The sequence below is a fragment of the Coregonus lavaretus genome, assembly GCF_964263955.1.
Source record: "Coregonus lavaretus genome assembly, chromosome: 28".
NCBI classification, from domain to species: domain Eukaryota; kingdom Metazoa; phylum Chordata; class Actinopteri; order Salmoniformes; family Salmonidae; genus Coregonus; species Coregonus lavaretus.
Window position 1 is genome coordinate 14,034,870 of NC_140015.1, and position 15,403 is coordinate 14,050,272.

Sequence of the window (15,403 nt, forward strand, 5' to 3'; positions counted from 1 at the left end):
AAGCTGTTTTCTTGTTTAAAAAAATAAATAAGGGGGTGCAACTCAATATTAGGAAGGTGTTCCTAATATTTAGTACACTCAGTGTAGTATGCCTATAAAATATGTGACAGTGAAAGTTTGTATCTCTCTCTCAGAGAAGGCATGTGGGCCTGGGCCTGAGAACCAGTAAATGAGAAAAAGGCAGCAGGAGAAGCCCCTGCCTCTGTTTATTCTCCCAGCATGGACACACTAGCACTGATAGGATTACAGGTCACACCAGAAGTGAGAGCCAGGGGACAGGCCGGCCCCTCAGAAGTGGGTTTCAATTTCCTTGCCCACCATTCAACATTAGAGGATGCTCTCCGCAGGATCATAAGAGGCAGAATGGCTCGCTGCTTGAAAGACAAATAAATAGAGCCTGTTCTTCTATATCGGTCCACAATACACAGATAGAGTTTCCATCAAGTTGAATGGAACCGCTCCAAAGAGACATACATTTCTCTGTAAAGTAGGCCATAAGTCAGGTCTGAGTCTGGGACACTCCCTCTGTGGGGATATTAGTGTATTCCCGCTCACCCAGCAGAGAACATAAAGACGCTCCGTCAGCAAGGTGTATGAGCAGGTCTGTGTCAAGAAACAATGAATCAAAGGGAGGAAAATATGGCTTTATCACTGCGGCTACTTGCAAAATATGTCCACTAATACATAGAGACCGAAAGAGAGAAGAAGATGGAGGAGAGGTTTGAGAAGGTCTTCCTCTCAGACTCAGAGCTGTGTTCATTTCTGCTTATTGGTACCATATTCAGGAACAACAGCATGACCATGCCTCAAGGCTTACAGAAGGCTCAACATTTTCCAGACATGACAGAGAATCCAGGCACAGAGAACTCATAAAATACTTAAAATAACTACAGCACACAGTTCATTCAATAAAAGGCAAGGACGATTATACTTTCCAAGACATATTAAGTTGTTCTTTTCGAGATGCACGTTCCTTTTGACTAACAAGTTGAAGTCTAAGCATGTGATTGATAGATTATCTCCTCAGAGATACATTATCATCATTACCGTATGTTTCCTTTACTGCGTATGTGTCTGTTTATAGTCATGTTATGAATTAGGATTCCTTCATCTCCAAGAGCAGCAACTTTGGTCAAACGCTGAAGGGGAACGGAGATGAAAATAAAGTAAATAGAAAATGTATGAGTACAGGATTTGCCCAGAGCGATATGTAGCCTCTTTACCATGTACAGATGCTTCCTATGGACGCACAGAGCAAGTTGAAACTGTATTTAGTCCGTTTCAGCAGTGAGTGTGCAATCTTTCAGCACTGAGTGGATGTGTTTTGTAAGTTTCAGTTGTGAGTACAAGGCCTTAACAATAAGTGGTCTGACAGAGACATTTTTGTGGCTAGACGCAAACATAAAACACAACAGTAATATTCCTCAAACTGACCTCAGAACTGACAGGAATGCTTTACCTCCCCTTTGTGCATCCATCCTACAGTCAATGAGGAATATAAATAGCACCCTTCTAATCATAACCACCCCACTCAGGCCCCCCGGGCCCTCTCTATTCAGATTCCCAGAGATGTTCAGAGAGAAATCAAGCGCTGTTGTGTTTATTGGTGGGTCTGTGGGCACTCTCTGGTGGAAGTGGGATACTCTTTACAAAGGGGATTTCATTTCATTGGAATTCAGCGGTAACATCATTAGGAGGGCTCAGGGATAGGATGGGGTGGGGTATGGTGTGGTGGGGAAGTTTAAGTGGCAAAGAAGGTTTTCTTTTTCTGTTGTTGCTGTCAGTGGAGGGAAGACAGCAGCAACAATGGAGATGGCTGGCATGAAGCTGGTATAGAAGTAGGACTTTCACTTTGTACATTTCACCCGCCATTTTAACAACTGTCATTGTTCCAGGAGTCCAAGGTGCAGTCTGACCAAAAGCCTTTTTAGAGGTGGGACGAATCTCTTGCAGAACCAGGAGAAAGAGCCTGTTGATCCAAGAAGAATGAGGGCCAGGGAGACAACCCCCCTCCCTGGTTTCTTATACTTGTTTTTTAGCTGCCTTTTTGTGAGGCGTTTTAAAAGATGCACAAAAGGACTTGTCGTTAGGAACAATTCGAAGTGAAAGGATTACTTCTCAGCAACTTTTTGTGAATTTTGTTTGATAAAAAGACCACCTTTCAGTTTGTTTTAAAGGGACATTTAAGGAGAAAGGCTTATTGGTTCTTCTCCTCCATTTCACAGTGTGTTCTCTTTTGCCTCAAACAGTCCTTGTGATGTCAGGTAAAAAAGAGGACTAGAAGTTTTTTACTCTGGTTTACTTAGCTCAACAATAGAAGTCGAGGGGTAGAGCATTAGCTAGACGACTTTGCAAATAAGGATGGTCAGTGTTAGAATATTCTCCATATGACTTTAAAGCTAACCAAAGGATGATTTCACATGACTCACATGCTTTTTTACATCAAACATTTTTGATGATTCTCTACCAATAGTTTGCTTGGTCCATTGGCCTTCACTGGTCTGAGACTAAGACTGGTAGGAGTGAGTGTGGGTATTCAGACCTGTCACTGCCAGCTGCATGGCAGTCGGTCTGCCGGAACTCACGTCACGTCTAGGGTCAGCCACCCTCCACCAGAAGGCCTTCACTGGTTGAGAGACAGAATTTAAATAACAAGGGCTGAGGAATTGCCAACTGTTTAAAGCCCTTACAAGGTCAATGCAGAATAATTGCATTTGCTTGGCTGGTGAACAAGCTGTCCACACTTGGCAGAATTTGAATAGGTTCACAAAGAATTTCAATGAGGAGTCCAACTTTTTACATCTGAGAGACATTAGTAAGACGTTATGTTATAGAGTCCACCGGTTCTAAATGTACGTTTCCAATGGTTGGCCTAATCAATAATTGTAAACTCATAACTCTGCTCTGTAACCAAACTAAAAAAGTGCTTAATTCACAAGGATGTATGTATAAGTAGCCTAAATATAATCAAGATTTATTCAATTAGGCACCATCTCTTGTAGATTGTGAGTCTCAGATGTTCTTTCCACAAACTGGCCAACTAAAGCCAGATAGGGTTGTTAATTATTTAAGCCTATTTGAAAAATGCTACTTTACACCACCAGCTGCAGACATGGTGCTAACTGAAAACCATAACAAAGTCCACCTGCTGCACTGTTTTCTTAGAGGAAATCTTTCATTTACATTTTAGTCACTTTGCAGACACTCTTATCCAGAGCAACTTCCAGTTAGTGAGTGCATACATTTTTCATACTGGCCCACCGTGGGAATCAAACCCACAACCCTGGCATTGCAAGCACCATGCTCTACCAACAGCTACAGGAGGCCCAGTCTTATCTGTAACTGCCATGGGACTTCCCTGATAAGGAAAACCACAGGATCTGATCCCCTCCTTAATCTCCTCCAGCTAATATTATTTATTTATTCAAACTTATATGTCACATACTCACACAGCAACATATTTTAATGTTCTATTTACCAAATTACCATAAAGGCCTACCTATAGTAGATTCAAGAACGAGCAAAGTGTCTAGTGCCTAGCAAAGTGGTCCTCTGTAGCTCAATTGGTAGAGCATGGCGCTTATAACGACAGGGTAGTGGGTTCAATCCCTGGGACCACCCATACCTAAAAATGTATGCACGCATGACTGTAAGTCGCTTTGGATAAAAGCGTCTGCTAAATGGCTTATTATATTATAAAGTGCCTAGGAAATAGCTGTAGGCTAAGCAGAATGTGAAAACTTTGGCGGGCAAGGAATTTAAAAGTAACAAGGGGCGTAAATAATTTATTAAGCACACACCCACACGTCCACCTCTCGTGGGCGTGTCTACGATTTCGATCCCGCCCAGGGGGAGAGTCTTTTCTCAGCGTCCCCACAATACAGCACAATGACACTTTACAGACCGCTCATGAGGCGTGGCTAGCTTGGAGGATAGGTTATAAAGTTGGGCTAGAACAAAATTTCAATGTATTACAATAATGCAGACGCACGGGACGGTTGTTTGATTTCTTTGTTCTATCTGGAGAGAATTACTATATGGACTTTCAATTTAGGTGATTCTCAGTATACAACTACGTATTGTAGTTTTGAAATATATCAACATGTCGAAAAGTTATGGTAAGAAAACGGTTATCTCTATAACCAGTGCAGGATTCACCTGCCTTCTGTTGCTCTTGGTGGTCGCGCAGCATCAAAGAGTTCTGGTAGATGAGGTTCCAAACGAGAGAGAGATGGGGACGCGCTCACTCCAGAGCATGGACACTTTGGCTACGGACGGAGTGAAGGCTGTTCAGCAACAGGTCAACTCCGAGGCGCAGGCAAAGAAAGGATTCTCTGCATATTTTTCCAAGTTGACCCGGAGACGGCGAGAGGCGGACAAGCCTGCAGGGTCCGCTCAGTCAGCGACAGATGCGTCCCCCGCAGAGGACATCAGTGCAGATGACATCTTCATCGCTGTCAAGACCACAAAGAAGTTCCATCAGTCTCGACTGAATCTCCTTCTGGATACCTGGATCTCTAGAAACATGCAGCAGGTAAGCCAACAATACAACAGTATTATCAGAAGAATATGATTCATTTGAAATCTTTCATGAAACAATCACATATTTTCATTAGGTTTCCTTTAGTAGGCTTAGGCTAGGAAATTTACCATAGGACACAATACTTTTACAAAAATAGGCAATAGACCTAATATTCTCCCATAAAATATGCTTTACAACAAGCCACCAATGAGTTGTTCAGTGTTACTGCTGACCCACTCAAACATCTGCCCCACTCATATGTCAGGTGAGATGTGGGTGATAACTGTTTGTTCCTGAACTGTCCATATTACCCTCTTAATTATGCAGAGTTCCTTAGGCTCTGTCACTTTTTATTCTGCCTTGAGTGATGCCCCTGAGAATGTAGGGAGCAGTTTCAGGACTCTGCACCCCCCTCTCTCTGCACCCCCCTCTTTTTCTCTCTTTTCTCCCCCTCTTTTGGGTGTCCCTGTGAATGCCCTGGTGCAATGTATGCCTCACAGCAGCAGCTCCAGTGCTGTCCCCTTTCCAGGGCTAACAAAGCATCTTTCTGAAGGGGGAAGAAAAGCTTTCCCAGCCTCCTTGTCTCAGCTGCTCCATGGGAACGTGGGAGCTGTGTCTGGGTCAAGCAGCCAAGGGATGGGAAAACGGGGGCTTCGTTAAGGGGATGCTAGGGACAAAGGGGTGCATCTATAGGGAAGTTTGTGCTGGGAGTAGCACGCTGAGTATGAAAATGCAGCCCTGAGAACCAAGCGCTTTTAGACTGGTGCACAAAGGCACTCACAGCCATAGTCGAGAGGAAACAGAGGCTAGTCAAAGTGATTTCATCCACTACCCAGAGTTGTCACGCATATTTTTCAAAAGTCAATTAAATTCTCCTCGGGCACAATCACACATTCTTTATCCACCTTCTTTTGAGAGCTCTTCTCTCCATCCCAAGCCAAACTCTACTCTGTTTTGGGTGTTTTGAATATGGCAAGGTTAGTCATAGCAACACTATCTCTCTTTGTATGCAGAGGAGGTGGGGTGAGTTGAGTCTGTTGCCATGAAAATTGAACTTTGAACACATAAGATGCATCACATTATCAAATACAGTAGCCCATTCAAATAACTCCCTCCATTCCATAATGGTATTTTACTACAGCCGATACAGGGAAAGTCTACATCTGGCCTAGTTCTTCAACTAGGTCACCCCCCCCCTGTCAATAAGGTTTGGGGAGTAGCAGTTTACATGGCCATTGAGTGTGCTGTGCTTACTGTAGTGGATGATGTAAGTTAACCCATCTCAGAGAGAGAGTTAACAGCAGGGTTTAATCAGGCAGCTGGTAGGATGCAGTGGAGACATAAAGAACGGCCTGGGCTTACAATACAAATGGGAGTTCCTGGAGGAAGGCTGACAGGTGGCCAGTAGTTGGAGAACAAAGGATGGTTCTAATGCCAGTCATAGGAATCCGGTCATTCCCAGCACATATGGACATCTGCACCCAGGTTATATGATAATGCTCAACTGATGGACTCCTGTGGAGCTCCGCTGACTGCATCCAGTTGATCATGTCTGTAACTGGTATCTGAAGCTGGGAGAGATGGGTAATCATGGCATTCTGCCATCAGGTGAGGCCTGACTAGAACTGTGCACTGATTCACTGGGCAGATCAGAGCCCTGATTCAATTTCCAGCACAGGATATACACGTTTTCAGTTTCCTTACGCCAACGGGCTTGCTATCAGATGTTTACATGTAAATAGAGAGGGTAGATCCATTCTGTGATTACCATGTTGATGGAATTGTGCCCGTGGCTTACTGTGTCTGGCAGAAAAATATATCTGATTTAGTTTTATGGTCAGAAGTTTTGATGTTTTTTATTACATAAAATGAAAGAAGTAATTGGGGAAAAAACGATTTGTTTCAGAGAATAATTGGTATAGTGAAAGTCCCAATTGTTATTTGTGAGTCATAAGTTAGTGAGTATGCAAAAGTACTGTGATATAGTTTTTTTTTTTTTTTTACAACTTGTTATTATGCACGGGTTGCTGAAATACTAGGCCCTTGTTTCCGGTGTTTCAGCAGATTTCCCCCCTGGAACAATGCAGCTTCCCTAGTGTGTGAGCCTCAAAACAATGAGAGAACAAACTGTGCAGCAACATAATTCTCTGGCTTGTAGCACTCTGGGACCTGCAGTACATAACTAGCTCCAAAACACAGGTTTAAATCTAGCTCTAAACTACAAATCAATGGGCATTATAAGGGTATTGACTTTGGTTGTGTGCGGACAGGACAGCTGGCAGCCTGGCACCGGCAGTGACATCATAGTGGTTTGATATGCATTCCATTTTTAATTGAGATTACATTAATTACCCAGCACTCCCACAATGAGCGTCTGTACGTCTGGCAGTTTGGAAGAAGACTTGGTTCCATTGTCGAGTTAATCAAATAGCCCTTCACAGTATGAAGGAATGAGTCTGTGAATATCCAGCTGGTCAGAGAGTGGGAAAGTGTAATTCTGTGTCTGTAGGTGGCCTGTTCTCCGTCCTGTACTGTAGTCCACACTCCAGTGACTTTAGTGCTGTGCCAAAGGCTAAAGGGAAGGGGGGGGGGGGGGGGGGGACGGAGAAGGTGGTTGTTGATGGAGGGAGATGAGTGGAGGGGAGTGCAGTCCGTACCCTTCCTTCCTGGGGATCTTGAGACAGCCAGCCAGGCACCATGCTCTGCTCAGACTGGGCCGTGCCAGGCCTTTCTTTGGTGGGGAGGAGTGCAGTCTCCCCCCCCCCCCCCCCCCCGTTTGAGTGACTACTTTTCTTTAATGTTTCAGTTAAGACAAAAGCCATTTAGCCCTTTGGAGACTTCTCTTTAGTTAACTGCTGCAGCTGTATGCAAATGCCAGCAAACATATTTAGAATTTACCCAGTGGAGGACTTTAACCAGAATGAAAACACCCGGCATTGTTCTATTGAAGAGGGCCAGCGTATGGGGTGGTGAGAGACAGGGGGAAACAGGGGATGGGTGTGGGGGTGAATGACCACACACAGATTTCGATTTACTAATCAGCAGTGAGATCCCCCCTCTCCCCCCTCCATCAGCCCCTTTCAGTCAGTACCCGGGCTGCTCTGGCAGCTGCCTCAGTGATTAGGCTGTCCATTCAGCGGGACTTAAAGCAAACAGCGCCAGCCTCTGATCCCCTTACCAGTGAAACCACCACCCTTCCTTAAACAAACACAGGCCCAGGGCCCCGCAGCATCCATCGCACAACATCTGCTCCCAGTTTGTTGTGCAAAGAAATCAGATAAAGCTTTGGCACCGATGGCAGATAGTACTGAACTGTAGAAATTGGAGTGTAGTTATTAGAAAAGTGAATGTCTTTGCCTTATCGCCCTCTGGCATGAAGTCAGCCAGCCCCACTGTTGAGATCCAGATCTCAGATGGCTGTTGCTGCTCAGCAGTCAGTGGCGGCAATCAATTAGTGGGAGTGTGGGGTTGGTTCAGTTGGGCTGAGTGGGCGCTGCTACCTGGCGTGTTGGGGCACGCGGCGGAGATAAGGCAGGTGCTGTCTCACCTGAGGGGAAGAGTAAACTGGCAACGGCAGACACACACAGGGCATGGGGGTGGGGGCCCTTTCATCAGCCCTGTTTGACTGACTGAGGGAGGGCTGCCTAGCACCTGCTAAACCCTACCCACCATAAAACAACTCCTAATCCATACCTGCTCTTTTAAGTGTGCCACTGAGGCTGCCTTTTGTTGTTAACTAAACACCAGCCTGCAGTATTTTAACCTTGACAGCTTTATTCTTTGGCTGCTAAGACCTTACTCTGTGCCACACAGGTGGTGCTGAAATTATTATTGGTGATGTCCCCAATGATATCTGTATGATGTGGCCGTCCATGATGTTTGTATTTCTATTCAACATGTTGGAGCTAGGGAGTGGGTCTTAAGGGTGTTGGGGGTCAGTGGTGGTGGGGGTTGAGGGGTTAGGTGTGGGGGTAGATGGTTGCCTCCCTCTTTGTTCTATGTCTGAGATGCTTTTGGGGGGCCTGCACAGTTGCCATGGAGAGAGGGGAACATCGCACAAGAGGCCTTTATTAGAGCGTGGCTTGTTTAACTCCATGTGTTTTCCACATGCATAAAAGACTGCTGATAGATGGTCATCACATTGAAGTAGATGTATGGTGACCAAGGACATCAGACATACTGTAGTTTGGAGTCAAGTTGATTCTTGTGCCACCATTTGTTCTGTGAGGGGCTTTGATTTCCTGGATTTCTTCTCCGACAACGTGAGCTGATGTATTTTCCATCTTTGTCTTTTCAGACTTACATCTTCACAGACGGAGAAGAGGAGGAGCTGAAGAAGAAAATGGGTGAGTTTTGGGATTTTTCTGAAGCATTTTAGTTCTAATTTTATATTTATCTTAACCTGAACAGTAGCTGGAATTAGTTAACCATTAAATGTCCAGATTTGATAGTGTGAGAAACCAAGCCCCTATTTTAATCCTCATGGAAATTGTTGCTTTGAGCTCCTGACACTAGTCTTAGTGTCAGATGGTGTTAAGCTGTGTGAAAAAGGCTCTAACAGCGCTATAGTTCCAATTATTTGCATTAGCTAGCCAGTAAGATACTAGTTTAACTCACCATCTCCTCCCTCATTGTTCCTACAGGGAGTCACGCCATCAACACCAACTGTTCAGCAGCACACAGCCGCCAAGCTCTATCCTGCAAGATGGCTGTGGAGTACGACAAGTTCATTGAGTCTGGGAAAAAGTACGAGTCTATTTAAAGTGATGAATTTACCCAGGTTCTATGTCATTCTAGATTTGATAGGGATTATAGTTCTGATTGAAATATTATAACGCTTTAACAATGTTTTCCCCTCTTAGGTGGTTTTGTCACGTGGATGATGATAACTACGTTAACATGAGGACTCTGGTGAAGCTGCTGTCCCACTATCCCCACACCCAGGACATGTACATTGGCAAGCCCAGCCTGGACCGGCCCATCGAGGCCACAGAGAGGCTAGGAGACAACAAGATGGTAGGTGGACTCCTGGCCTGTGACAACTTTCCAATTGGTTATTAAAAGTTTGAGATTCTTCAGAAGGGTTGCATTACAACAACCTAACATGCTTTCTGTCTTTTTTTCTCTCTCCAGAGACCAGTAAACTTCTGGTTTGCTACTGGGGGAGCCGGCTTCTGTGTGAGTCGAGGTCTGGCTTTGAAGATGAGCCCATGGGCCAGTGGCGGCCATTTTATGAACACGGCAGAGAAGATTCGTCTGCCTGATGACTGCACCATCGGTTACATCATCGAGTCGGTGCTGGGGGTGCCTCTGACCCGCAGCAACCTCTTCCACTCCCACCTGGAGAACCTGCAACAGGTGTCCAGATCTGAACTTCACAAACAGGTGAGATATGAACGTGTGTCAGTCCGTTTCACTGTGAGAATAGAGTTTCAGCATTTATCAGAACTTATTGGGCAGGGTTGCTAATTTCTTTCCCGTATTTGCTTATTCCAGATCACATTGAGTTATGGAATGTTTGAGAACAAGAGGAACATCATTAATATGAAAGGGGCTTTCCCTGTGGAGGAGGACCCATCAAGGTGAGACATTACCCTCTGCATGACTACTAATACAGAAATGGAGATCCTACTCTACTTTAACTATCTTGACTGTAAAGATGGTATATATTTTTTCTCTGTTAATCTAACCTCCATGTCTCTCTCTCTCTCTCCCCTTGTGTTCCAGGTTTAAGTCTGTGCACTGTTTGCTGTACCCAGACACCGCCTGGTGCCCGCCTCAGGTTGCCTACTAGGTGACTGGCTCCTTTGGTATCCTCGTCCCCGCCGTGCCTCGGTATCTGAAAGGCTGGTGGGGACCCGTGTTTGGTATTGGACTGTGATGTCACTGTATTTTTGTTGCAGTGGCACACGGACTCTGATAGTTTTTCTGGGCTGCTGTGCGGCCCGCCTAGGGACATTTCCTTCCTGTGTGGTGTCTTGGCTTCCTCCCTGGCATAGGGGCAGAGGAGCCTGGCAGGCATTTAGTGCGATGGAGCTTTCTGCATTATGGCTTTGCAGGCAATCAGATGTGCTTTGTGTTTTAAATGTTGCTTGTAAATGTATTTGCAATTCTTATAGAATGTACTACTTATATATCCAAGCCTTTTGCCAGCTTTACATTATTAATTTGTTGAATTTCCATTGAATTGTTTGCCTTATTGTTCAATTCCTTTTTGTTTCTTCTGGGTTTTGGAAGCCATTCAAGGTGATCCTTTTAGGTTCTATTGAAATAATCAGATGGTCAGAATTTCTGAGATTGTGGAGGAAATGGGTTTTCATTTTGGGCTTTTTGGTTGTAGTTTATTTTTGCTTGTTCATTTCAGAAGACTCCGGACAAAAACAATAATATGAAGATATTTTGGTGCTTTTTGTTAATGATTTGTCAGTGTTATTACTAATATGACTAGAGCTGGCAGTAGGCAGTTTTCCAAATGTACTCTCAGGTTATAAAATCTGAGGTATATCAGGAATAAGCACTTTTTCCCTTATTGATAGTTTTTAAATGAATTAATTGACAGAATTGACATTCCTTAGATATGTTTCACAGCTGTGTCAAAAACAACGGATGTAATGACATAACCCCAAAAATATCAATATCTCTAGATTTGATTGTATTTAATAACATTCCTTGCATTTGATAGAATCAGGGAACATAATATATAGCAAAGATATTGATTTTTAATGTTACAATCAACTGTTGATTTGCTTGAAGATGTTCTTGTTTAAAAATTGCACAGCTGGGTTTCAAATGGACTTTTGCTTGCTCTTGTAAAGTAGCTCAATTACCTCCAACTCTTCCACTGAGAGTTTATATTTACCTTTTAGATTACCACCAACACATGTTATACTCTGATACTTTTTGCACAAAATGGATTGATGCAGAGCCATTTATACTAATCTACCTTATTCCTCAGTGAGTATGTGGGTTGGTTTTGTATTGAGCTTTGCAAGAGCAACACCAGTGTTTACACACAGAGGTGTTCTTCCTCTGTAAATGACCCATATTGGGTAGGATTGTATATGTTGATTAAAAGCAGTATTTGTGTACTGTGCCTTTTTGTTGAAATGCTAAATGTGTATATTGATGATTAGAATGTAAATGCTTTTGATGACCTTGACATGTTTTTTACTGCTTGTTGTAACTGCTCTAAATGGCTGTTATTTATTCTCCAGTATCTGGATGGTTCTAATGTTCTATTTCAAATGTTTGCTTCTCAGGGATTATGATCAAACCCTGATGTTATTACCACAGGAAACACTGTGGTGCCTGAACATGATGCTTTGAAATAAAGTTGGATAACTGCTGAGAAACATAACAATCTTTGTTTCGTATTTTGTTTTCTATTGCATTCCATTCATAGCATGAGATTACAGATGATCTACTTCTACATAAAGGTTAGAATGGAATAAGCCATGTCCTTGTATCTTACAGATAGTGTGTGAACAAAATATCAGCCTATTCAATCAGGTCCTTATTTTTCAAAGGGATGAAATAGGATGACCTTCAACTTGTCATGCTTTTATATGTCACTTTTTTATTAGAGGGCACACCGAGGCATGGCATAAAAACTATCATTGTGAACTCTGTCATCTCTCACAACCATGCCAAAGAAAAGGGCTAAATAGAAATGTAAATGCCCAAGTGCTTATTTACTCTCTCTAAAGCTCTGTGCTTTAAATGCTAAAGCATTTAGGCAAACATCTCCCAGTGAGTCTGAATGTTGGCCCAGGGTGTAAATTATAATGCTAATGGGACACACTTAAAAGCGACAACTCGGTCAGACTTTATTTATTGTTCTACAACACTGGGTATGGGAAAGGACATTGTTGCAATCGAAAGGATTGCGAGAAAATAAACAGAGAACCGCAGTGTGGAACCGCAGTTCTCCATGTGTCACAATATTAATTCGACTGAAGTTGTGATCAGACGTGACATTTCTGTGTCTGACAGATGGAGCCAATGCTTTTCTTCAAACATTAGAATTCTATGCAAAAGATGAGGGAGGAAATCGTACAGTGTGACACAGAGCCTTAAGAAAACATTTTGGCAATGATGAATTGTGGGTAACACATTGTGTATCCCCTATTGTCCCCCTCTTACTGTACATAAACAGTAGCCCTGCCTGATCTGAAATATATTCGACCCAATTAATGTCCATCACTCAGTCAATGCAGTCTCACCTATAACATAGCTCAGAATAACTTCTCAGAAGTTTTAATCACTCTAGGTTTTGAAATTACTGACCAAGGTAATGTTTGTGTAACTGTGTGTCAGACCAGACTTTAGAGCCAAAGTTGTAGGAGATCACATTACACTTCAATTAAGGATTTGTTATTCATATAAAACCTTTGTTTTTCTAAGTGAAAGATCAAACTGCTGTCGGTGCCGAAAAAGACATTATTATGAGGACAATCCGCGACTTACCACTTAATTGTATAAGAGTTTATATACTTTAGCCATTTTTCTGCAGTTCACACGGGTCCAGCGCCAGTAAATAACCCCTTCCTTCCTCTGGTTTACAGTCTGGATACAGTTTTACCCAACCAATAGCCACTGGTTAAATGGATAAGGTTACTAGTGATGGCTTTAACATACCCGTGTCATATAATATATTTCACTCTCATTTCAAACCTCCATAAAGATTGGGGGGGCAGTTATAATTTCATGTGTCACTGGAGAGGAGAGAACAGAGAGAGAGAGAGAGCTTGATGACAGATGTCTGTTTGAAACTGAGCTTCAGACACATTAAGGGCCTGTAACTTTTCCCACTACATCTCACCAAGCCAATCTATGATTATGGCCTTGTGGTCTGGATGTTTCTCTGGTCATTTGTCTCACATGCTCAGCTTCATTGATGGGTCCTTCATCCCTTGTTTACATGAAATGTTTTCTAAATGGACAAATTACTGTAAATGTAAAGTGGCTGAGTCAAAATATTAAAATGCTTTGAGAGATAGGCTACAGTCCCACTGAATGGAAGTCCTGAGAGCGTGAGACAGGCAACCATAGACATGTATTTACAGACACATAGCAGGTGACAGATGACAGACAGAAAGACATGTAACTGGTGAGATGGTTATCAGAGAGCAACAACAGGATGCTACAGCCCTGTAACCTCATCTCTTCTGGTGACTAGACATAATGTTGAAATAGAACCGGGGATGTTGTTGTGCCTCATCCTGTTATCACTGATAAAGAATGTAGGAGCCAAACCAGTCCACTATCCAAATTCAGTTTTTAAATGAAGAATTGTCTGCATAGTTGGTGTTGTTTCTCCACACACTGATGCCAGTCGACACTCGATCTCCAGTCTTCCTTGTGTTAGCTTCTCCAGAATCGTGCCAGTCAAACTGTCTGCCCTCACCCTCCCTGTACTTGTGGCTTTAACCCTGGGAGTCAGTCATCATGAATAGCTGATGTATCTTGTCTGTCTGTCTGCTCTGCCACAATATTAATGATAGTCAGTTCTGAGAACTCCCAAGTGGCAGTTGACATGAATTCATAAGTACTTTAAACACACATTTACTTAAGGTTTATATTTGTTTTGACTGGTTCCCCTCCACTTCAGAGGCTGCAGACAGTTCCGCCTTTTCCCAGACGGTCCATTTAATGGGTGCTTCCTGTCTGAAAAAGCTCACAACCTACTTGAGAATGTGTAGGCCAATAATAGAACAAGTAGGATTTCAAACATTACAACTATATTTAAATCATGAAATCCAAAAATCATGTTCTGCAATGTAAAGGACAGAACAACTGGTGCCTTGATAATCAAAAGCAAACCTGTTAAAACACTTGAGGTAAGGTAGTTGCATTGTGACTCACTGACTCATTTGGTGAACACATTCAACAGTTAACCCAACTATCATTTTATCTAAAGGGAAGGAAGTGTCAGAGCTGACTATAGATGGTGATGACATGGAACTGTCTGTCCCCTGCTAAGACAAACAAACACTGCAACACCTTGGAGAATCTCTAGCCTCATAGGTGTTACTTCTAGCACCTCCCTGCTCGCTGTTGGTTCAAACGTGTCAAACTACACACGAAAATTATGTTTTAGTAGGGAGGTCTGCCTTTTTTTCATTCATACCTGCTGTTTCCACATCATTTCAAAGAAATTACCTTGAACCAACGTGGAATAGACGTTGAATTGACGTCTGTACCCAGTGGGTATTATTTACATGTATATGTCAATTAATAAATGACTGTCTGACAATGGAATGGCCTTTGGCAGTGGTGGTGTGGATTAGGAAACTCCTGCAGTGATGGTCATGGTGAATCGTGGCACAAGGCTAAAATCTGGCGAGGTATGGAAGGCGTCCAACGTTAAAACAACTGCCAGGAGACGAACATTCCACAGCGCACCGGGGATTACGGAGACACTGGTGACTCGCACGCTGTCACCGTGACTTTCCCCTGCAGATCAATTAACAGCCCACGGTGTCTGTAGGATTAGAAGCTGCTGGAGTGGCGGGACGGTTCTGCATTGCCCCACTGGGAGGGAGCACTCACAGCAACTGGCTGAGGGCTTCATCCGCTTCCTCAACATGTACTCAAAGGCTGGGAAGGCTGTCTTTACCATAATCCATGTATCACATATCTCTAGAAGTGAGAACTTGCTTGAACTTCAGAGTGGCCATTATTTGTGAAGACATTGTCCTTGAACAGACTATAGTGAAGATCCAGCTTTAGAGGGGTGCTATAGGCTCCTCCCAGACCAGTCCATCCATATACCGTAGCCTCTTGTAAGGTCCATTGGGTAAGGTAATACATGAGGGACCTTCTACAGTGTCCCACAGCAGGTAAAACACTTCCTGTGTGTTCAGCCAATAGCTTGATCTC

General features: G+C 43.3%; 1 protein-coding gene across 1 annotated transcript; it reads left to right on the forward strand.

Annotated features, from left to right (window-relative positions):
- The first annotated feature begins 3,968 nt into the window (after nt 1-3,968).
- On the forward strand, nt 3,969-11,871 carry LOC311103715 (beta-1,3-N-acetylglucosaminyltransferase lunatic fringe-like). The gene is made up of 7 exons (XM_084145331.1): nt 3,969-4,534; nt 8,820-8,868; nt 9,166-9,268; nt 9,385-9,538; nt 9,656-9,907; nt 10,019-10,104; nt 10,250-11,871. Exons 1-7 carry the CDS (start codon nt 4,103-4,105, stop codon nt 10,314-10,316), a joined length of 1,143 nt encoding a protein of 380 aa, XP_084001457.1. The 5' UTR covers nt 3,969-4,102; the 3' UTR covers nt 10,317-11,871.
- Nucleotides 11,872-15,403: the final 3,532 nt, after the last annotated feature.